Source organism: Capra hircus, chromosome 2 (genome assembly GCF_001704415.2).
Source record: "Capra hircus breed San Clemente chromosome 2, ASM170441v1, whole genome shotgun sequence".
Taxonomy (NCBI): domain Eukaryota; kingdom Metazoa; phylum Chordata; class Mammalia; order Artiodactyla; family Bovidae; genus Capra; species Capra hircus.
In genome coordinates, this window is record NC_030809.1 from 51,195,157 (window position 1) to 51,218,988 (window position 23,832).

At 38.6% G+C, this 23,832-nt stretch overlaps 1 protein-coding gene across 3 annotated transcripts in view; it reads left to right on the forward strand.

The window, feature by feature from the left end:
* HECW2 (HECT, C2 and WW domain containing E3 ubiquitin protein ligase 2) overlaps window positions 1–23,832 on the forward strand; it is a 451,986-nt gene that overhangs the window by 397,847 nt on the left and 30,307 nt on the right. For all 3 annotated transcript variants that reach the window (XM_018061392.1, XM_018061400.1, XM_018061404.1), the window contains 4 exons: window positions 6,333–6,453; window positions 7,887–8,000; window positions 17,639–17,791; window positions 19,576–19,674. In XM_018061392.1, the coding sequence (XP_017916881.1) occupies window positions 6,333–6,453; window positions 7,887–8,000; window positions 17,639–17,791; window positions 19,576–19,674 (487 nt within the window). The remainder of the gene's footprint in view (window positions 1–6,332; window positions 6,454–7,886; window positions 8,001–17,638; window positions 17,792–19,575; window positions 19,675–23,832) is intronic.

The following is a 23,832-nucleotide window of genomic DNA, read 5'->3' on the forward strand; positions in this document are numbered from 1 at the left end:
TGAACATTCTAAATGGTGACTGTTTCTTCTTTTTATATAGCATCACAAATGTACATGCGTAATTCATGTTGGCAATAAATGCATTCTGGAAGCAGATTGAGAGTTATACAATTTCCAAACATATCTAAATTGCTTGCAGTGTTTGTGGTGGTTTTAATTTTCAGGAAGAATCATCTCCATATTTTGGCCTACTCACTCTCAGTGGGCTTTATTTGATCTTGAAGTTGGGATGTACTGCCTGATATCAACGGAAGTAACTATAACTAATTCCACATGATACGAAGGCAAGACTAGCCTCATTTACCCTGTGGAAGAATCTCTGTTTCTTTGAGTAAAATAGCCTCTTCTTCGACCAATACTCCTGAAGTTCTTATGAAAACATTTCAAATGGATTTTTGAAAGTTGTCTTATACTCTTTCTTATGACTAGAATTTCATCCCTTTTAGTGGTGTGAGAAATAATATTGTGAAAATTATGACAGTCATAAATTTTAATGATCTTTCGGAACGCCTAGGAACCTGCTAAACTTTCCACGCTTTTCCGCATTCCAAGCACATTTACATGTCTTTTCAAGTGCAGGGGAGAGAGGGCTTTGGAAACTTTGACTCACTGCTTTTTGCAGCTGTTATAGTGTTCACCTAAAGTTGTCAAAATTTTGGAATGTGAAGGTTTGTTTTTCTAGGTCCATTATAGTGCCAGTCCTGACCTTAGTTATGCCAGAAGGAAAAGACCTTTCCAATTACCGTATGGTTTATTATGCCAAATATAGGACCCAGAAGTTTATTTCAGAACTTTTTGTAGCTGCACATTTCTAGGAATTTAAATGCAAGAACACCTCATTTATCTGATATTGTTGGAGATGAGCTCACTTATGTGAATTTTCCACGTGACCAAAGCTATAATGTTGAACATCAGAGAATTCGTTTCACCTACCGTTTGCTGAGACTTTTTAATCAGTACATTATATCTCTCCCTGCTTCCCTATCCTCAGTGCCTTGAGGCTGTTTCATATTTGAGGGCATCTTCAGACAGAGCTGTTATTACTTGACTGGAACTGGAACCTCTGAGAGCTAGTAGAGCACCAGGTCATGCTCAAGGGAAGTAACCAGACCGAAGAGCACTGAAGAGCCGTGTGGGTCGCTCCTGAAGGCTGTCTTGAGGGCAGTTACTTCTCCCAACACACAGTGCAGCTCCTTAAGGACCCTCTTTCCCCGTTTCCCTCCAAAGTCATATCACCCCAGCTTTTGCTTGTCTTGTCAGCTCTTTTCACGAATATCCATCCTTCTCTTCCCTTCTCTCCCCCTCCTTTCTCCCTGACTTCTTTTCCTGTTTCTCTCTGCCTCTCTCTCTCCCCCTTCTCCCTCCTTCCCTCTTGTCTTCCTTCCACCTTTCCTTTGCCCTCTCCCTTCCCTCCTTTCCCTCATAGTCTCTGAAGTAGCTTTATACTTGTTTTTAGAAAAGTAGTTTTATCCTTGCTTTTGTTTTAGTATCCTAGCTTTCTACTTGGAGAAGGAAATGGCAACCCACTCCAGTGTTCTTGCCTGGAAAATCCCAAAGACAGGGGAGCCTGATGGGCTGCCATCTATGGGGTCGCACAGAGTCAGACACGACTGAAGCGACGTAGCCGCAGCAGATTTCTACTTGTTTTAGCTGTATATTTGTGGGGCTTTATGCTCAGCCCCACAAAGATGATCTAGGAACCAAACAATACAAATGAAGGAAGCTCTTCATTAGTGGGTGGGGATGGGGGGTAAGATTCCAAAGACTGAAGGAGAACCAAATACTACTATCTTTGTCACAATAGGCAGGTGGTTTTATTTTTGTGTTTCTGTTTGGTGTTCTCAGAGGATGCCAGTCCCTGGCATGCCCTCCAGCCTCGCTCTTTTAATAAACTGCTTTTAATTTGCTAACATTTGAAAAATCAGATATGATTGTTTGTTTTTTTTTAATGGTATGTAAGTAGAGTCATCAACAAGGTCAAAACAGTGATGTGAGGGCCTTTCATTACTCGCAGAGAATAAAGCAAAAATGCTAGGACTGCCTTGCTTGTGCTCTGTACCAGCTACTTTTGAGTTTTTTCTTAATTCCATTGTTGTTCTATGTTCCAGAAGATAGAGTTTTCCAGAAATTATTTTAGTGCCTGACAGTTTATTCTCATTCATTAACAGGGAATTATAAAAAAGAAAACCATAGCATTTATTGTTTTTAGAAAGTGAACAGAAAAGAAATGCGCTTCTGAGGCATCCCAGTTCAGAAGCCTGGAACCATGCTGAACTGGGCTGAGCTTCACCCTTCCACCACAGACCAAGACCATCAGAGCATTCCGGGTTCTGGGTGTCACACCCAGCGTCAAAGAAGACCCAGACTTCTTAGCAGTTTGATACCAAGATTTCTCTTAGTATCACCTAGAAAAGAAATCCTCTGTCTTTAAGTTTGTATAGGATTGTGCAGTTTTGTAAGAGTCTATGGAAGTAATATTAACAGCATTATATGGGAGTGCTTTAGAACTGCTTAGCAAGGTTTTTTTTTTTTCAAATCTTACATCTGTTACTGAAATTTTTCCTGCAAATAATTAACATAATACTGACTCTTCATAAAATCAGCCTTTTATTTGATCACTTCTTGTATGCAGTGTTGATCTTTTGTATCTGACTTCCTTTTTTAAGACCATGAAGACTATGACATGACTCTCTCTAAGTGAATCATATCCTAGAACTTCCCTTGCAGTTATGATTCTTATTCAGTTCTGTGAGCTCACTCTCCAAGATACTTTTTTCTTTATTTCCAAAGTGGAAGTAATATTGTTTCTGCCATGGATTTTTTTGGCAGTTGCACCTGACTTGCATTAAGAATTTGACAAGGGCCAGCAGCATAATTTACTGTAATTTTAAAACCATGATGTAATGTGTAAATGATTTTTTCATAATAGAACTATTAGCAAAAGAATATTTGCGTTCAACAGTTTCTGTCTCCAGAGTCTCCATAATTGAATTCCTTTACCTAGAGCTTAAATGGAGTTAGAGCTAATTTTTATTAAGTGTCTGTGTTGATATTGACGGAATGCATTATGGCATTTCCCACATCCTTTTAAACATCTCAAATTATTTGGCAGTAGAATATGTGCTGTTTTTAAAAAGTAATCAGCCCTTAAAGAATTGTGTTTCTTTTGTGTCTGGAAAGATTTTCAGTCTTTTGTTCCTCTTTTTCCTCTTCCCTATAAATGTCTGTGCTCTTGAAAGCTGATTCATCATGGCTGCTTTCTGAGCTGTCTGGGTTTACTAGTCTGTAGCCACAACAGCTTTATTCCGCCACGACTTGTGCTGCAGGGCTCTGCTGCTCAGCTGTCCAAGAGAGGAGACTAGAGTTCACACAGATTGTGTTCCTTCATGTTGCAGAGGATGTCTTACAAATACATGGGACGTACCCCCACTTTGTCCCTGGATGGTGCCCAGGGATTTCATTGGTTAGTTTTGACCTTCTTGTGGGAGATAATGGTTCTCAGCCTTGGCTGCATGTGGGAATCATCTGGAGACCTGCATGACACACGTATGTCTATGTCTTATCCCCACCGATTCTCATGTAGTTATGTCCTGGTTGTGGCCTGAACATTGGGTTTTTTAAAAAGCATCCTCAGTGATTCTGATATACATTCAAGACTGAGAACTACTGCCTAGGAGCCTTCTGTATCCCAGGCCTTTTAAGGTCAAGTTTATTTGTTTCCTTTATGGCATAGCTTTTTGGTAAGATTCATAATTATGCCAATAGAACTCTGCACATATTACTAATCAATAGATGATTTTATAAAATTCCATTCTCCAAATCCCACTGCATTTCCCCATGTGTTTAGTATTCACCTTTATGCAGATAATTGCAATAACAACATTTACATGGGGCTGCTGATGCAGCAGGCCCTGCATGAAGTGATGTACCACACAGACACTGACTCATTTAATCCCCAAGTGTGGCCTGGATCTCACACCGAAACTCCAGTACTATGTTTTCAAGTGCTGATAGGGTATATCCACTTCCAGCATAGTATGTATAAAGCCTCACATGCCCCCGCCCCCGGCCCCCGGCCCCGGCCTCCAGCATCAGTCAGAACGGGCTCAGATCCTAAATCTACCATTCACTGGCATATGCCTTCAGCTTCCTTAGTTACAAAGTGGTGGTGACGGTAGTAAAAACAATGCCTGCTTCTTAGGCTTGTGAGGATTTCCCAAGATCCGCTTTGTGAAGTGAATGATCCCTATTGCATAGCAGACACAACAAATGACAACTCCTATTACTGTTTAAAAGGTTTTTTATTACCACGTGAGCTTCCTATTTCTCTTCCTTACTTATCTATGGTTACCAGTTCTTATTTCACATTGTAAAAGCACCTCTGAGTCACCACAGTCCATCCCCTCAGGGGGATGTCCTCATCCCCTCAGGCTTCTGTTTCCGCAACTACTCCTAACTGGATCTCCTCCCTCGTCTTTCCTCCTTCCTGTCCTTAATCTACTCAACACCCTTTGAAAATCATTTCTGAAAGAAAGCATCACTTGTTTGTTATTTCCTTGCTCAAGAACCTAAAAAGGGTTCCCCCTGCTTGCTGAATCATGCTCACACTTCTTGGCTAGATTTTTAAAAAGTCTCATAATTTGGTATCAAACTTCTGACCAATGTAATATTCTACTTTCCAGCATTCCCCATCTGCTCTAGGTTAGTGGGGTCTCCACAGTGTCTTCTGAACATGCAGGCAATGCTTATTCCAGCTCTTGCTGCCCTGCCTCAGTATAGCCTATGGGTTCTCCCATGTTTATAAAGCCATATAACATTTTGATCTCTGTTTATCCTCACTTACTATTACTTTTCTGTAACACTGGTCTCAAATGCATTGTCACTGAAAGGCTGTGGCACAGTGGGGAGCACGGGCTTCACCTCACGGGGCAACTGTCCTCCTAGGGAAATGCAAGCCAGTTGTTACAAAAGTCCCTAGATAATTTTCAGGAGAAATCAGATTTTTTTTTTTAACTTGAAATCTCCTAAATTTTAAATGTAGACAGTTAATTTAAAAATATTACATGGCAAACAAAATAGATCGATAAGGCCAGGTACAGCTCGGCCATACCCAAGCTATAGTTTTATTTTCTTGTTTTTATGAATATTTTTTAAAATAAATAGTTTTATTTTTTAGTTTTATAGTTTTACTTTTTATTTTATAGGGCTGGGCTATAGTTTTATTCCTTCTGCTTTATAGGAGTTTGTATACCATCTAGTTTAGGACTTAACCATTCTCTAGTTGTTTGATATGTACTATTTCTGTCTTCCCAACCAAGATATCCACTCCAGCAACCTGACCTTGTTCATTTTGAGCATCTGTTGCTGAACAGTATTAGCAAAAATAATCATCATTTAGTTGATTCATGCATAAGGATATATGTAAGGAGCTTACATGGTGTGTAATGTAAGACACATCACAAGTTTTGATTTCATGTGTCTTTTATTGTGTTGTGAAATTTAGTGGAAATTTCCCGTATTTTTGTCATGGTGGCTGATTCCCATATTCATCATCAGTTTTGCATCCTGGCTTGTCAGTTAATCACAGTGTAACACAGAATCAGATTTTTTTAATGGAAAGGGGAACAAACTATGTTGCTTTTATATTTTATTAATTATGCTTGCTGTGGAATGACATGTGAAACATCTTTAGATAATCTGTAGGTAATCACAGTACTTGGCACATAGTAAGAACACAACAAATCGTAGTATTTTTACTCTACACAACCAGGAGACGTGGGCTTTCTGCAGTTATGGCTGAATTTTGTTTCAGATCAGTATTATTCTGCCCTATAGTATGAAATGTATGTAATTATGTGTCTACAGTATTTCTTAGTTACACTATAGTGCATATCAAAAATAAGTTTTTGAAGGTTTTTCGTCAAGTATGGAAACTCGCTGTTCTTGCTTTGTGTACCACGTACTTTCACATTGTAACTTCCTGTCTAACTGCCATGATACCATCTCACCATTAGACATGAGTAATTCTGTTTGACTTATATTAATTTGGGCTGAAAAGAGGAACATACTTGACTAACACATAGGCACCATTAATTCTTCAAACAGAATTGCTATTCTCAACCAAAAGGCTACAGGGAAGACATCTAAGACATCTTAAGATCCTGGCTAAGCCCTGTGATGTCCTTCAACTTGGAGAGGTGAAAGTGCAGGAACCCGAAAGTATAGCCTCCTTTTACTTGTTAACTGTGGTCTCAGCCACATGGTAATATTCTTTTTCATGGTGATGTGATGAACGTCAAGTCCACTCCCTGTCTCTTTGTGGTTTGCTGTAGGTACTCAGCGTGCCAATGCCCGTGCTCCAGCCCCTTACAAGCGAGACTTTGAAGCCAAACTAAGGAACTTTTACAGGAAGTTAGAGACTAAAGGATATGGACAAGGCCCAGGGAAATTAAAGTAAGTCAAAATGCTACAAACCCCAGGATTGGTAGATGGTAATAGGATGCAACGCTTTGGGGATTGTAGGAAATAGACTGTGGTTTGGGATGACCAGAATCTGTTTAGTTAACATAATTATTTTGGTGTATATAAATCACAGTATCACCTAAAACATAGTTGTTGAATTAAGCACAATTAAACTTAAGGTTTTAAAGCAGATAGGAAAGTGACAATCATGCTTCATGTAAAAATATAAGCAAAATTAAAAGCTGATTTATTTTGTTCTCTTGAAAAGTACCTCTTTGTTGACTGTTTACATGTTCACTAGACATAAGGCTGTCACAGAGTCCTGTGTTGCACATCACTGCCTGGCTGATTAGAGTATATAGTGCCACCACTGCTTAGCTCTGTTTTCTTCCATGAAATAAGCTTCACCTCCCTTTAAATGGGGAAATTGAAAGATCATCAGGTTGTTTGGCCCAGAATTAAGTGAATTTCCCACTTACCCATATTCCCTTCAGCCCCACCCCCACCCCATCTCATGTCTCCACTAAAGATCAGTATGCCACTTGAGAGAGGACAGAGAAGGAGGTCTTACTGTAGCACCACCATGAGCTGGGTGTGCTAGAAAAAACGCCCAGCCCAACAGCTGCACAGCTCACTGCCCCCGTGCAGGGCTTGCTCCACTGAACTCGCAGGTTCCCCTTTCATCACCTTCAAAAAACATCAACCTTCTCCAAACACTGTATGTCTCTGAGCTTCACTTATGAAAATCTTGATGATCAAACTTTCATGCCTTTGGCTTCCCTGTCATCTCCCTTTCCATTACTATTTGCATTAAGGGCAAATTTACACCTGTTTAAAAATGACTTAAATTGCCATTGTCATAAGTAGATTAATCAACTGCAAGTGTCATTCATTTTTATCTGTCACCTAGAGAGTTTCAAGGTTCACCTAATTTTAAAGTTAGAAAAATTTATGTAAACTCCTCTTTTTTACACTAAGAATTCGTCTTTCTTGTTCTCACTGTCGTCTTTCTAGCTACTTAAGAATTGAATTCCTGGTCTAGGTGCATTCGTTACATAGAATGCTTAAAACATGACCTCCTAGGTTTAATCTTCCTTTCATAAACAAAAGTTTTGTAAGTGTGTGTGTTGATTTTAATCATTTTCCTCCCGGGATAAATGAATTTGACCGCCAGAACTTTTGCATTGTTTTTACAGGTCTTAGGTAGGATGCTCTATTTACCAATGATTCTCTGATGTAACTTTTGTTAATGCTATCAAGAGTTAAAGACAGACATGTGCTTTATTGCAGACAGCAATGATAGTAAGTCATCCCACTTTTCACGTAGTTGTGGTAAATGGAAATTAAATAGCAAGTGCTCAGTTCTGGAAAGATAAGGATTAGGAAATCATCTGTATTTTTTCAAATTGTCTCTTCACGGACAGGTTAATTATCAGAAGAGATCACTTGCTCGAAGATGCTTTTAATCAAATTATGGGCTACTCCAGAAAAGACCTGCAGAGAAATAAGCTGTACGTCACATTCGTCGGAGAGGAAGGGTGAGTAGCACAGAGAAGTGGCCTCTGAAGCGTGGGCTGCGGCTGCAGGCGGATGTTTCCCCACAACGTCCCCTGTGGTTGCCTAAAACAGGAAATCCTTCTGGCAGGAAATGCTGTTCTCATACACTTAAACCTTTCAGCTATTTTTTAAAGCTTCCCCTGGTTTTTAAATCATTTGACATAGCGATTCTTCGGTAAAAGCTCATAACTACAGATCATTTTTAAGAGCAGAATCTTAGTTTCGTTTCTTCTCTCTTTAACTCTTTCTCTGAAAAGGAAAATGTGCTTATTTTAAAAATTGAAGTAGAGTTGATTTATAGTGTTATATTAGTCTCTGCTGTAGAGCAAAGTGATTCAGTTATATATATGTACATTCTTTTTGAAATTGTTTTCCATTATGGTTTATCCCAGGATATTGAATATAGTGCCCTGTGCTATACAGTAGGATCTTGTTGTCTATCCATTCTATATTTAATGGTTTGCATCTGCTAATCCCAAATTCCCACTCCATCCCTCCCCCAACTCCTCCCCTTCAGAAACCATGAGTCTGTTTTCTATGTCTGTGAGTCTGTTTCTGTTTTGTAGATAAGTTCGTCTGTGTCATCTTTTAGATTCCACGTATAAGTGACATCGTATGGCATTTGTTTTTTTCTTTCTGATTTACTTCACTTAGTATATAATCTCTAGGTCGGTCCATGTTGCTACAAATGGCATAATCTCTTTTTATGGCTGAGTATTATTCCATTGTATATACGTGCCACGTCTTCTTTATCCATTCATCTGTTGACGGACATTTGGTTGTTTCCATATCTTGGCTATTGTGAATAGTGCTGCTGTGAACATAGGGAGCATGTATCTTTTCAAATTAGAGGTTTGTCTGGTTATAAGCCCAGAAGTGGGATTGCTGAATCATATGGTAACTCTAGTTTTGGTTCTTTTGTGAAACCCTCATACTATTTTCCATGATGGCTTCACCATTTTACATTTCCACCAACAATATAAGAAGGTTCAAGACATGGACTTTGAGAGAAAAAGCAAGAAATTGCCTTTTAACATCTATGATCTTGTTATGTGCACTGGAATGCAAAGTAAATCATACTTCACCTGCCAAAAAAGTTCAGTTTTAGAATCACGATTCAGAAACCAGTGTTTGCTAGAGGGAGGGGATGTGAGCATGGGGGAATGGGTGAAATAGACAAAGGGTATTAAGAAGTGCAGACTTCCAGTTGTAAAATAAATAAGTCACAGGATGTAATATATAGCAAGGAATATTGTCAGTAACAGTGTAATAGCTTTCTGTGCTGATGAGATGGTAACTAGACTCACGGTGGTTTGGTGGTTATCATACAGTGTATAAAAATATGGAATCACTATGTTGTACATCTGACACTGATATTGTATGTCAACTATACTTTGATTAAAAAGAGAGACAAAAAGAAAAGAGCGGGAAAAATCCTCCTATTCTACCTGGGTACTTCCCCAGCAGTAACTTTTAGGCCTTAGTTCTTATTTTTCTGTCCCCACTTTTTCTCTTTCTTTGGCACACCTACCAAAATAACTACCTACCATAAAGAGACCCTAGCCTTCTATGACTCTTCCATGAGTGTGCTCGTGGAGATATAGTTAGGAAATGAATGCAGTGAAGACTCCTACACAGTGTTTATTCCATTCAAACAGGCATACCAGTGGTTTTATGACTCTTCAAAAGATGGCAGCTCTTGTCTCTCCTAGAGTCATTCCTCTTTCCTCATTTCAGGTTTAGGTTTGGAGTCTTAGCACCTTCTTTGTAGACATCACTAATGTGAGTTTTAAAAATATCACATGAGTGCTGAAATTCCAGTTGTCTTCTCTTTAACTGCTTAACTCCTATTGATTTGGATCATTCTAAGGCTACAAGCTCAGTCTTGCCCAGAAATAAAGTGGATTATGGAATCTTAATAATATTCAACAAATTCAGCCATGTGGTTTTTGGTTGATGAAATGGAGCTGTCAAAGTATAAAATAATTTTCATGTGCTAGTCGAACTAGATAATAGCAAAATTAAAATTCAAAATTAGGCCTCTTGTCTTCCATACAGGATTCTTAGACCAATATTAGGATTTAGGCAAAACTCCTGAGCTCTGGGCTTCCTTGGTGGCTCAGATGGTAAAGAATCTGCCTGCAAGGTGGGAGGCCCCAATTCAATCCCTGGGTTGGGAAGATTCCCTGGAGAAGGGAATGGCAACCCACTCCAGTATTCTTGCCTGGAAAATTCCATGGACAGAGGAGTCTGCCATGCTACAGTCCATGGGACTGTAGAGCAGGACATGACATTTTCACTTCACTTCTTGAACTCTAATCTCTGAATTTTTTCCTACCCATGGGTCTTTTCACTATTTCAGCTAGTGACTGATAATTTATCTTGCTTAATGTAGTGTCTCCCAGCTGTGCCTAGATTAAAATAAAATATTAGATGGGAAAACAATATAATGTGAGAAAGTCTGAAAAGCTTGCCTGAGTCTTGAGCCTTTTGTTGCCGACGAGCCTTAGTGGACTTCTAGCTTTTGTTAGTTGCCTTAAAGATGCAGGTGCACAGTTGAAAATGAAGGCAAATGTTTTTAGCCTAATCACAGGTATGCATGGGATTCCAAGTATTTCCTTACTAACCAGCCTAGTTTGGATAAGAATACTTTTCCTCCCTCAGAGCTCCAGCTGTCTTCCATAATTGTTAGACCACAGTTTGTTGAGATCTCAGAGATGCAGTCATGAGTCTTTGGAAGTGCTGTTGCTTAGGTTTGAATAGAACAGACGCTTATCATGCTTTATCATCTTAAAACTGTCTCCCCATGATCTGGACTGACATCCGTTCCTAGGAGGAGGCCCAGACAGAGTGGGGATTGAAACCTCTTTATTTAATTGCTACTAATGTCCAAGTATTTCCTGCCTCTATTACCTGTCTTCTTCTTGTAACCCCAGAAGAAAAATAAGACAGAAGATATTTTGAGGTGTGACCTTAGCCCTCAGGGGCAATCTCTGCATAAGGCTTATTGAGGCTGGAATAGGGCCAGGTTATTTCTGATATCATGCTTTATCATGTCAGTATCATACATATGTATTATTAGATATCAAATTTATTTTGCTATTAAGTCATTAGGAATACATCATATGTTTTGCAAGATTAACTCAAAACAAAATTAAGAAGTTATTTTAGCCTTTGCCATCTTATTACATTAAAATTAAAGATCATAACATTTCTTTCTGGTTTCTAATAAATACCCAAAGAGAAAAGCTTCCTAGGTTTTTCTGTGGAATTCTGGAATGGAGCTGAAAATTTTCTGTCCCTTTTCCTTCATTAATTTTAATGTCCTCAAAATGTGTTATTTTGGAAGTTTTTCATGTTTAGCTCTAGTAATGGGTATTAAAAAAGAATATACAACTAGTGTGTAGATGTTGGCTTTTAATACTGTTCTTTACTAAAGGGGACTAGAGCTCCTTGTAGAAATGGATGATTCTCGGACTGGGGCAGGAATTGTACAAGACAGTGTCTGAAGCATCTTGTACCAGAAAGTATAGGGAAACTCAAAACAATTCACAGTGATGTCAAAGGGACACAAGAACCATATGAAAGAACTCCCAGTGGTCAAAGCTGGAACAATTTGAGCAACAAAATGAAGTAGTATTGGATTAGAACCCTGAAGTATAAGATAAATATATGTTGATATAAATATACAGTTGAATAACTAAATGAAGGAGGATAGACAAATCTCCTCTGCAGAAGATTTCCAAATAATTTTCTGCATAATTCAGTGCTCCTTATGAGTTGTACATAGTGACTTCCTTCCAAACAGTACCCTATGAAAAGGGGTGGGAAAGAAGTAAGCCTATAGTGGAGAAGCCTTACAAACACACAGGCAGGTGATCAAGGCTAAAATCAAAAAATGACAGTGATATATCCTGTTGATAGTATATATCCTTGGTATGATGCGATGAGAATGACACTACCTTTATTGTCTTCCTCCCCAAAACATGTAACACCAGTCTAATCAGAAGAAAAATATCAGATAAATCCAAACTGAAGGACATTCTACCATATTACCTTACCAGTGCCCCTTAAAGCTGTCAAGGTCATCAAAAACCAGAAGCCCCTAAGAAGTGCTTAAGATGAGCCTAAGGAAACATAGCAATTAAATGTTGTATGGTACCCTGAATGGGATCCTGGAACAGAAAAGGGATATTAGGCAAAAATGAAAAAAGTCTGAATGACGTGTGAGTTTTAGTTAATAATCTATCAATATCAGTTCATTAACTGTAACAAATATAGTATACTTGTGTAAAATGTTGTTAACAGGGAAACTAGGTGTGAGGTGGTATGAGAATTCTCCCTACTGTCTTTGTAACCTTTCTATAAATCAAAAACTATTCTAAAAAGATCACTTAGTAAAAGAAAGCATAGAGACAGGATTTAGGGAGATTCAGAAACTGTTTCCCTGAACAAGTTTTCTTATTTTGTTGTTGCGTGATGGGGTTCACCAGGTAATTTTGGTATATGTATGCTTCCTTTTGCACTTGAGGTCAGTAGAGTAGTAAGTCTATAGAGAGAGTTAATTCTGTGGAAAGTCCAAATTAGTAGAGGTATTGGTATGTATAGAGTATTATTTTATGTTGCTAAAGTCAACTTTGTTATCTATGAGGGAATAATATGTTGCAATTTCTATTGATACCATCTCACTGATAGTATTTTCTACCTGTCATGATCAGGGTCTTTATTTACAATAGATTAGTGAGGGCATAAAGAGAAAGGATTTATCTTTCCAGAATAATGTGTCTGCCTACTCTCCAAAAAAGTGTGAATTAGCAGATTCACTCAGAGACTTCAGTTCTGCTCTAAGATGTTTCTTTGTGTAGGTGTTGACACATGATATATAGATTTTTCCTGAAATGGAAGAGCTGAGTCAAGAGAAATTGATGAGAAGTGTCATAGTCGTAAATGTATAGGACAGCTACGAATTCCATGTGAGGTAGAATTAACCCCAGAATATTAGAGATACCTGTATTCAATTAAAAATGCAAAAAATAATTCTAGAGCCTTTTTATGTAGTTATGCTAGTTGACAAGTGATTAGTATATCTCACTAAATTAATGTCATGTTATGCTTGGCTTTTTATGAAATACAGTCAATTTCTAAGCAAACAATGTGATTTAATTTGGTCAGAGCTGGAGATTTTGTTCTAGTCATTTAAATTTCCACCCAGCTTAAGTTGGTTATCTGCTCTTGCAAAGTGGGGAGTAGGAGAAAACAGCAGTGGAGGAATGACTTGGAAACTGGGTCGTCTGGACTGAGTGTGGCAGGAAATTGCATGGTCTGCTTGCCTCTTGGGCTTCTGTCTGCCCAGACATTGCTTCTTTAAGAGGGGAGCCATAGTGCTGCATATTCTTCAGTGTATTATTTTCTTCTGAATTAAAAGTTTCAGCAACTAAAGCTTGTTGGTGTCAGAAGTTAGCTACGTAGACTATTGTGTTCACATAGGACATCCTGGGCCATTCACTTCTTTTTCTTTTTATTGAAGTAGAGTTGATTTATAATAGTGTGTTAGTTTCAGGTTTACATTCACTTCTTAGTACCCAAAACAAGTAAGGAAATAATGGCCTGGGTCAAAAGAGGATGTTTACACTGTGATTGCCTCTGTTTTTTTGTCCTCCATGGCCAACTCTATAAAAGGCACCTTTCTTTAAGAAAGAATGAGTTCATTATATGCAAGATGCCTTCTATATGACATTACTCATCCGTCTTGCAAAGCCATACTTGGACTAGGGAGGGGGTGTGTGCAAACAGTTTTAGTTTGGGGATTTAAGTACAGGTGAGCTCTTCCTATGGTATTTGTACTTAGGCAAATGCACGAAACTAGGGGGGAATGAGATCTGAAAGGTTTTTTTGAGTCCCTACTTATAAAATAACCAGCAGCTCTTACATCTGACTGATCTAGAAGTTGTTTTGGGTCCTGGCCTTGACCAATGTTTCCTCAAATATTTGTAAGGCTTCAAGTAAAACTAAGGTGTTGCTTGTTTTTGTCTAAAGGGAGATATTTGCAGGATAACCTAACCCAAACCATGCTGAAGAAAGGTGCTTCTATTTCTAGGCTTTGGCTTGGTATCTCCAGGTAAAACTTTGTCATATTAATTGCTCACAAAATCCCTGCTCACCTATCACTTCTTTAGTGGCTCAAGAACTAATGCCTTGCTGCTACAAATGTGAGAGTGAATCAGAAGGTGTGTAGACCATGTGTGCCTGAACCAGCTTGTAAGAAAGAAAACCTTTCTGTCTTCCAGAAAACGTGTAGGAAATGACAGTCAGACTTCCCAATGCCACTGTCCTCTTTCATTTTATAGTCTGCTTCCTTTGGGATACTTTGTTTTTGGTAATTTTTAGTTGAACATAAAGAACCAGAGAATAAAATTATTTAAGAAATATTGGATGCCACTAACAACTTGGGTGGTGTCAGCCCAGCAACGTGATGGTGTTTAAAATGCCTTATCAGCATTTCATGGGGCTGAAGACCCACCCTAAAGACATCTGTGCTTATTCCAAAATGCCCTCAGATGCAGCTGTTGTGTGGCTACACACCCGTTGTCCGGAGTTTCTGTATTTCCGTGCCAAGTCTTTAGCTATGGAACCAACCTAACTGGCAAAACAGGAATGTAACAAATGATCCCTGTGATATGAGTCATAGTAACTATTTATATGGAAGAGGTTGCTAAGACATTACAGGAAGCACATGCATAAGGTATCTTACTGGGACAGGTCTTATTGAATTAGGTAGACGTATGTAATTTGTAATCAACAACCTGCTCTCAGATATGTGGTTCTAAATTTCAGATTATAATCAAATCAAACTTTAAAAATGTCTTCACTTTAGAGTAACTCTATCAGTGCTGCTGGAGTTTAAAAAAAAAAAAAAAAAAAAAAGAGCAGATAAAAGCCTGACCAGTTGAGGAAGATACATTTTCCTCCTAGACCGAGATACATTGCCTCCAGGCCAGGGCTCATGGCTTCCTGCTTAGTAGCTGTGACCACTCCTGAAGATTTCATACACCCTAGGATATTATTGTGATTTTACCTTTTCTTGAAATGATCTTCACTAAAGAAGAGGATTTAGAGTAAGCTAGGGTTTTTAATAAAGTAACATTTTCCTCCTACTTTCTTCTGTAACAGAGGTTGGCAAACTTTTACCGTAAAGAGCCATATAGTAAGGATTTTCAGCTTTTCAGGCCATTCCATGTTGTACCTCTCATTTTGCCATTACCTACTCACTTTGCCATCATAACAGCCCCAGACAACACATAAACAAATGAGCATGGCTGTGTTCCAATAAAAGTTTTTTACAAAGTGAGGGCCTGGACCAGACTTGGCCTGCAAGTCACAGTTTTCCGACCTCTCCTCTATAAGCAATGTTGTGTTTAGTCCTGATGAACGTTTTAAATATATTGAAGAGTGGACTGTAAAGAGTAATGAACATCACACGCAGGGTCAGGAAACCTGTGTCAAGGCCTGGATCCTCCACTGCAGCTTTCATTTGATACAAGTCAGTGATTTCCTTCAGCCCCAGTCATCTCCTCAGTGAGGTGAGCGGATGGACAAAATGACCACTAAGATACTTTTGATTGGCATTCTCTGTTTCTGAAAAGACACAGGGCTCGGCTGATGTAATTCATCATCAGTAGGAAATTTAGAGAGAAGTTTTGCGTCCACAGGGATCTAGGTAGACTAGAATCATGAATTCAGTCTCACAAAGTGAAATTTAGTATGGCAAGTATTAATATTAGTGTCTAGTGCTTAGGTTTTAAAAAGATAGAGCGACGTGCAGACAGGGTGGGAGAGTCCTAGTTTAAAGCAACATAGGTGAAAGGTTTGAGCTGATGACTAGCTTGTGATGAGTCAACAAAGTAAAGTGACTGCCCACAAGGCAGGGTGATATTAAGCTGCAGTAGTGGAGAAAAGTGTCCAAGAAGAGAGGTCAAGAGCCGTAAGTTTTTGCTGACAAGACCACACCTTGAGTATTGTGATCAGTAGAGACACACCCCTTAGGTCAAACTTTGACACTTGGAGAGTGTTCAGAGCAGAGGACCAACATGACAAGGAAATTCCGTGCCCTGCCTTGAGAGGAGGTTGTTCATGAGTGAGGAGGGGACAGGCACCAGGAGTATAGACACTGCTGGACTTAGAATCTTGTAGAAAATGACGTAAAAATAAAACTTTGCATCTTTAGCATCTAGATTAGTACCCCAAACCTAATAGGCACTCACATATTTGTTGAAGGAGAGCCTCTAAATGTGTCAAGAATGTTCAAGTGGAAGAAGTAATCTACTTGTTCTTGGTGATGTCAGAGACCAGAACTAGGACAGTGGAAAGATACCACCAGAAGCTGCCTTGGCCTATTACATAGACTGATATTTTTTATTTTAATATTTACATGTTTATTTTCATGTGTGTTAGAAAAGAAATAAAGCTAACACATCACAATTCTAAAATATTGTGTAAGACAAGGCTACATTGGAAAAGCAAGTAAAGCTGGAAATATTAAGTAAATAGTAGTGCGTATATATTCAGATATGGCAAAAATTAAGAACTTAGTATGTGGATAGCTGATGTCTGTTTTAAGAAAATTCTATTAAACTTTCAACTAAGATATATGAAGGCCTTTTAATTTTCCTTACTATTATTACAGCTCCCTCTTCTAGCTATAATAAGATCCTTTTCTCTATCACACAATTCCATACCACACATGTGGAATTTTTTCTTTGTCATAAAAAAATACAGAAGTGGCCATTGAAGGAAATTCCATAGAGGGAAAAAAATAGAGTGAACAAAGGCAGTCTTATTAAATCCCACCTTATCCATTGCTTTCATTCCCCCTTCAGAATTCCTTCCTGTCTTTGAACCCTTATGTTTTTTTTACCATAGGGTAGATAGATGTACTTTACATTTTTCATTTTAAAGTGAGCATATCAAATTGCTTTATTACATACTCCTCTTTGGTGCTTTTTTTGTTCTCAGCATTGTTTGCCGCTTGTCAGTCCTCAAACCTCACACAATCATTTCTCAGATTTTACTTTGACCCTGATGTCTTTGTAAGTAAAATGGAAATTACACTGTTGTTCAGGTGCTAGAATTTCAGCCTCTTCTCAACTACCTTCCCAAGGAAGCTTTAGGCACCCTCACTTTTCTTGTCTATAATTTTCCTTGGTGTTTTATAATTTAAAATTTTCATCTGAACCCTATCATTCCATCTTTTGCCTCTGATCTCCCTAGGAGGCCTTATATCTGTAATATCCTCTCACCAATTCACTAAAGTCTCCTTTTGCCCCCATTTAAAAGTGTTTTGGAAAAACATGAGGACTCCATGTTCCCGTGGATGTATCTAACTGATGCCCTCAGGTTTAACCTGCTTAAATAAGGCATTCCCAACTGCAATCTCTCTCCCCATGGCCTGGCTCTGGGCGCTTAAGTTATTTACCTTTTGATACATGATTTAATGACTACACCACCACCACCAAACTTGATAATTAGACTTCCTGTTTTACAGAAAGTTGAGCATTATGTAAAATGTGCCTAATAAATAGAAAAAAAAATAATGACTGCTCTTTTTGTGAATTTTTTAAAGGCTGGATTACAGTGGACCTTCCAGAGAGTTTTTCTTCCTGGTATCCAGAGAACTCTTTAACCCATATTATGGCTTATTTGAATATTCAGCCAATGACACATACACAGTACAAATAAGTCCCATGTCTGCCTTTGTAGACAATCACCATGAATGGTAAGTATTCTTCTCCCCAAATTTTTCTTTAGCTGATTTTCTGTGATATTAGTTTTTATAAGCACCTAAACTTAAAAAAAAAAAAAAAGTGGTTTTTTTTTTTTGTTTTTTTTAGAAAATCATATTTTCCGTTAAATATCTCATTTGACTCTTGTTTGCATTATCAAATTTAACATACAGGCACTTTCCCATCTAGGAATAGAGTATGTTCTGTAAGACCAATTTTAAGTGAGTTGGGTAGAATCCAAAAGGTTTTTTCCTGAGAGAACGTTACAGATGATGTTAGGTTCTTAGCAAGACCCTAAATCCTTGTGTGAAGCTTTGGGTGACTCTGAGCTGTGACAGGGGACTGGTGGGGGTGAGTAGGGCAGAATCCTGACCCAAAGGACAAGCAGCTTCTAGAACAGTCCTTGGGGAAGTGGCTAACATGTAGGGAGGGGCAGAGCAGCTGGGCCTGTTGGTTTTCTAATGGGAGGGAAGACAGGAAGACAGAGTGGCTTAGAAGAACCGATGGTGGCAGAGAATCCTGGCAGGCAAGCAGGAGTGTAGGGTCACAGCAGTGGCCACTTATCCCAGTCACCATTTCAAGTTTGTTGCCAAGAATTGCCCTGCTCCTAATTTTTCACACAAAATCAAGTAAAGCTGGTATAGGATTCCCATCTGGGAATTATTTATTCTTAAAACCTCAAATTGCACTCTGTGACATTTTTTACATGCCTGCATTTATAGTCTTGAAGTATCTATATAACTCGTTTGCTTGTTTCTGTTCATTTTCACTATAGTAACACAAAAAAGAACGAGAATAAGAATCATGGAAAAAATTTCTTTGAGTCATGAGGTTAATATTGGTGGGTGGAGGGCATTAAGGTTTAGGACTTATTCTTCAAAATAACTTCTGTTTAACTACAATTAGAAGTCCTCCTAAGAGTAGCTATGGCAGTTATGCTAACCTAAGTGGAAATAAAGAAAAACAAAGCTGCTGGATATTCATCTTAAGATGGTTGCCTAACACTAAAATTATAGCTGGACGCTATGAACCTCAGTGTGGATTTACACTTTCAGAAGGCATCAGGCTTTCAAAAGGCTAGAAACTTGAATATTTTTGAAAAAGAAAATATATGTACATCTCAGCAAATCCAGTCATGACAGATATATTTAATAAAGTTTCCGAAGTGATTCAGAATAGAATTGAACACTGAAATTTTAGAGAACAGACTGTCCCATGAGGAAACTCCCTCAAATGTACACATGCATAATTCTTGGATGGTGACAGTTACTGTTAAGAGAGGGGTTTGAGAGAGAATAGAAGTAGGAACTTTCTCATTCCGAGACCGGGCTTTTCCTCAAAAGGGAATTGCTACTACTAGGTTTGCACTAGAGAAATCCCGCTAATATTCATGCGCACAAACTACAAGGGGACATTTTCCCCACCATTACTGGTCTCATTCTGTCAACATTTCTTACAAATGATTTAAGGAAATTTCACTGTCATGCTAACAGGGATTTCATGTAGAGTGCTACATGCTGGACATCACTGATATGGGGAGAAGGTGCAGCAGTATCTCTCTGAATATCAGATAGAAACAGATTTCTTCTATAAGTAGATGTGAAAATCAACCAGTGAAGACATAGCCCACAGTGCATACAAATTCTCATGAACCTGGAAGGCAGTTCATCTTAGAAAATCTTAGGGGGTTAGAACTGGAAGGCATTCTTGAGAGGAAACAGAACCATTTAGAAACTGCTCCAAGACATGTAAACCATCTCCTGCTTTTCCTTCACAGGTTCCGGTTCAGCGGGAGGATCCTTGGTCTTGCACTAATTCACCAGTATTTGTTGGATGCCTTCTTCACACGGCCCTTTTATAAGGCTCTTCTCAGAATGTACGAGCATTTTTATTGCTTGTGTAATTTGCATGTAAAGAATGAAGTATTTCCTTTATCCAAAAGAATCTTTTGTCAAGGTCATGTTTTGACTCACTATCTCAAATCTATTATTATTTACTTAATAGTGGTTTAGACTTCTGAAACTAATCAACTAATCTAATTTCAAATATGGTTACTGGATTTTTCCAGCTTCTGATCCTTTATTCCTGTCTTGTTCCCAAAGGCTTAGTTTTGCTCTACTCTGAGTAACTGATTCTCATTTGTTGCTATACATGTTTCTTCAAAACAGTTATACTTTAAATACAGTGCTGAAATTCCTGTGGTATTAATGCCAATTATTAATAGAATAGTTGTGGGTTAGTCTTGGTGACTCATAGCCCCCCATCTTTCACAAAATGCCTTTTACATTTTGCCTTAAGCAAACGTTCAACTGCTTATTCTTGGTTCAAATTTTCACTCTCCTTTTTTAACATTTGTTTGTTAGAGGTGGGCCATATTTTTCAAGTCCCATATTTTTCTTGAAATCTCTCTATATGCAAGGCAGTAATTTATGATGGCAGATGAAACTTTAGCATTCACAGAACTTTTTCTTCATTGTTACCACAGTGAAAGATTGCAATTATTGTAAAATGTAGAGCCAACAGTTTCTGTCCTGTAATCAGTAGTCATTTGTAGTAGCTCGAACTTGCAATGAGAAAGTGCAGCATGATTGCCTGGTTCTGACCAGCTCATTCCCTAACCAAGGCCATGTATCCATGTATCTGCTTTCTGTAAGCCTGCTGCTGCTAAGTCACTTCAATTGTGTCTGACTCTGTGTGACCCCATAGACGGCAACCTACCAGGCTCCTCTGTCCCTGGGATTCTCCAGGCAAGAACACTGGAGTGGATTGCCATTTCCTTCTCCAATGCATGAAAGTGAAAAGTGAAAGTGAAGTCGCTCAGTCCTGTCCGACTCTTCACAACCTCACGGACTGCAGCCTACCAGGCTCCTCTGCCCATGGGGTTTTCCAGGCAAGAGTACTAGACCTCAACTGAAAGTATTTCTAATGGATTCTTAAAGAGGGCCAGTAGGAAGACTTTTGCCATTGTCTCTTTTGATATATAGGCCAATGAAGCTCTCAGCACCTGGACACTGACCTTCTGTCTCTCTGGTTCTTCTGGCCCATTTGCATCTTTCCATTTCATTGCCTTATCGTTCATCCTTCCCATTTAAACTTCCTGAAAGAATAGTCTATACTGACTGTTGACATGCCCTCAACACACTTCAGTCTAGCTTTTTTCCCACCAATAACCTATGGAAGCTTTTAAAGAATGTTTTTTAGTCTCTATTTTAATAGACCACTCTGTTGCTTTTGATAGTATTGATCCCTCCCAGACCCATCCATTTTTCTTGAGTTCTTCCTTTTCTGGTGTCCATGACACTATGCTCTCTGGGTTCACCTTTTACTTTTATGCCTCCTTTGTGGGTGTCCTGACTTGCCCTTTAACCTTGGTGTTCCTGAAGCTTCCATTCTGGTTCCCCTTCTTTTCTCTCTCTATATATGTTCTCATGGGAAATCTCTTCAGCTGTCTCATCTACTGACTCTCCAGTCCACACCCTTGGATATGATCTCTCTTGAGTTGTAAGCTCAAGCAGTCAATATTTTACTTAATGTCTCTTCTTGTATGTCTCACAGGCACCTCAAAACCAACATGGTTAAAACTAGATTCATCAATTTCTCCTGACCTAAAAATATACCTTCCCCTGTGTGCCTAGTCATAGTTCATAGTGCCAACATTCTCAAATCACTGTGGTCAGAAATTGGGAGTCACCCTTAAACAGGGGTAGTTTCTTCTCTTCCCCACCTCCTGCCCCATTCCCACGGTACAGGTCACGAATCTTTCAGGTTGTTTTTCCTGCCAAGCTTATGGCCTTAGGAATTTTTCAACTAGTGGCCCTCAAGACTGGCAGTGAATCAGAGTTATCTTGTAACTTGAGTTCATTTGCTGTCTCATTTTAGATATGCTTCTTTTTACCCACCCACTAAAATGGTTTACTCATTTCCACATTTGCCTCCTAAATAATTCTAAAGTTCATCTTCTCTACCCTAATATTCCTGCCTGGAAAATTCCATGGACAGAGGAGCCTGGTGTCCAGGAGGTTGCAGAGTCAGGCACGATCGAACACATACCCAGTCTACCCTGATAGCTGTGCTCTAACTAAAATCTTTATCTTACATTGGACAGGTTACTGTAGTGGTCTCTTAATTGGTTTCCACCCAATGATACCTACCCCCCACCCCCCATTATAAGTAAATCCTCTATCCTGCCACTTCCGGATAAACAATTTAAAGTCACACCTCATATCTGATCATGTCATTGCCTGTTTTAAAACCTTTCAGTAGTTCTGAATCACCAAGCTCCTTAGAATGACACTCAAGACCAGCTTCTAGATACATTTCTGGCCTCACTCTCTGGACATTCTGTCTTACGGTTAGCTCTTCTGGCGCTGCCCATATGCTTGGAATATCTGTATACTCCATCCCTTTGTGCTTCGTTCAGGTTGTCTTCTCCTGCCTCTCTTTTCTCCCTTTCTCCTTTTTGTTCATTCTCCTTTACCTCTTTAGCTTGAAACATCCTAAAGACTTTAATATATGTATCATCTACTCCAAAAAGCTTCTTCTAAATCTCCAGGTCATGATTATGTAGCTTGGTTGTTTATATCAGATATTATAGCTTCACCACTTGGCACTTACAGTGCTTGATTAGTAATCTATTTAAAATCTGTCTGAAGATTAGTTTTGATCTTCAAATGTTTACATGGATTAGGTTGAGCTGTGTCTTAAATCAACTGTACAGAGTAAACTGAAGATGTCATTTGTTGCTGGAGAAAATGTAATAGCATTGTGGGAAGGGGGAAGGAGTAGAATTTGCACTGGACAAAAAATCAGATCGAAACAGCTTTTCCCCAGCCACTTTTTTTTTTCCCCCAGCCACTTTTGATCTTGACTTAATTACTGATTTGCAGTTTTCTCATCTTAAAAATGAGAAAATGTTTTTTAAAACGTTGATCTGATTTCAAGCTCTGTCCCAGCTACCTACTGGCTGTGTGACATCAGGCAACTTATATAACATTCCTGAGCTGAGTTTCTTATCAGTAAAATTGAGATAAGTATTCCTACTCTGTAACATTTTGGTGGAGACCCTATATGTGAAAACATTATGGAACCAATAAAATATTATATCGAAATTTGTTTGTCTTACTAAATGAAAAATATAATCAGAAAAATCAAGTCAGTCTCCAGGTCAAAATAAATGTCTTGCACGTTTGCTGTGGGAGGTCCTAGTATCTACCTTACGTACCTTTTTTAACTTTAACTGAAGTGTAACATACATATAAAAAAGTGCACAAATAATGTGTTATCCACCCTAGGCTATTACTGATCACCTTAAATCAACTTATCTACTTGTGTCTTTGTTTCTCTAATGGTCTACATTAGCTCCTTGAGGGCAGTAACTGTTTATCAAGTAGCTATTAAGATGTTTGGCACATAATTGGTGTCTCATACATGTGTAGACTGAACTAAACAAAATCATCTTTGAAACTGGGCTGAGGGGAGGAAATTCCAAAACAATAAAGCAAATCAGTTGCTACCACATTTACAACAGGGACATGTAATAGTAGCTCCACCTCATGTAGAACATCTCTCAGCGATGAAGAAAGAAGAGAGAAATATAGAAAACTATTAAAACTGTAGAGCAATCTGTGGCTTTCAGGTTTCAGAATCATAGAAAGAGTAAAAACCATGAGGAAAAAAGGGATATATGTGAATGTGGACCATAGATTCTAGTCTTTGGGGGGGGGTGGGGGGGCGGAAAGCTTTGGGGGAAAAAAGTTATAAAGTACAGTATAGAAATGTACAAAGAATTGCTAATTAGGAAAATGATAATTTGAAATAGTTTAACCTAGCCAAAGAATACTGAACCCAAGTTGTCAACCCAAGTCCCAGTTTTACCTCTGGCATTGTTTGTGGGTGGCTGTGCAAACAGCAGCCACTCTTTGTACCTCCAGTTCTGTGTCTGTAAAAGATAAAACAAATTGAATGATTCCTAAGGCATTTTACATATCAGGATTTTAAAATGTTATGCATTTCTGAATTATTTCACTGCTTTGGT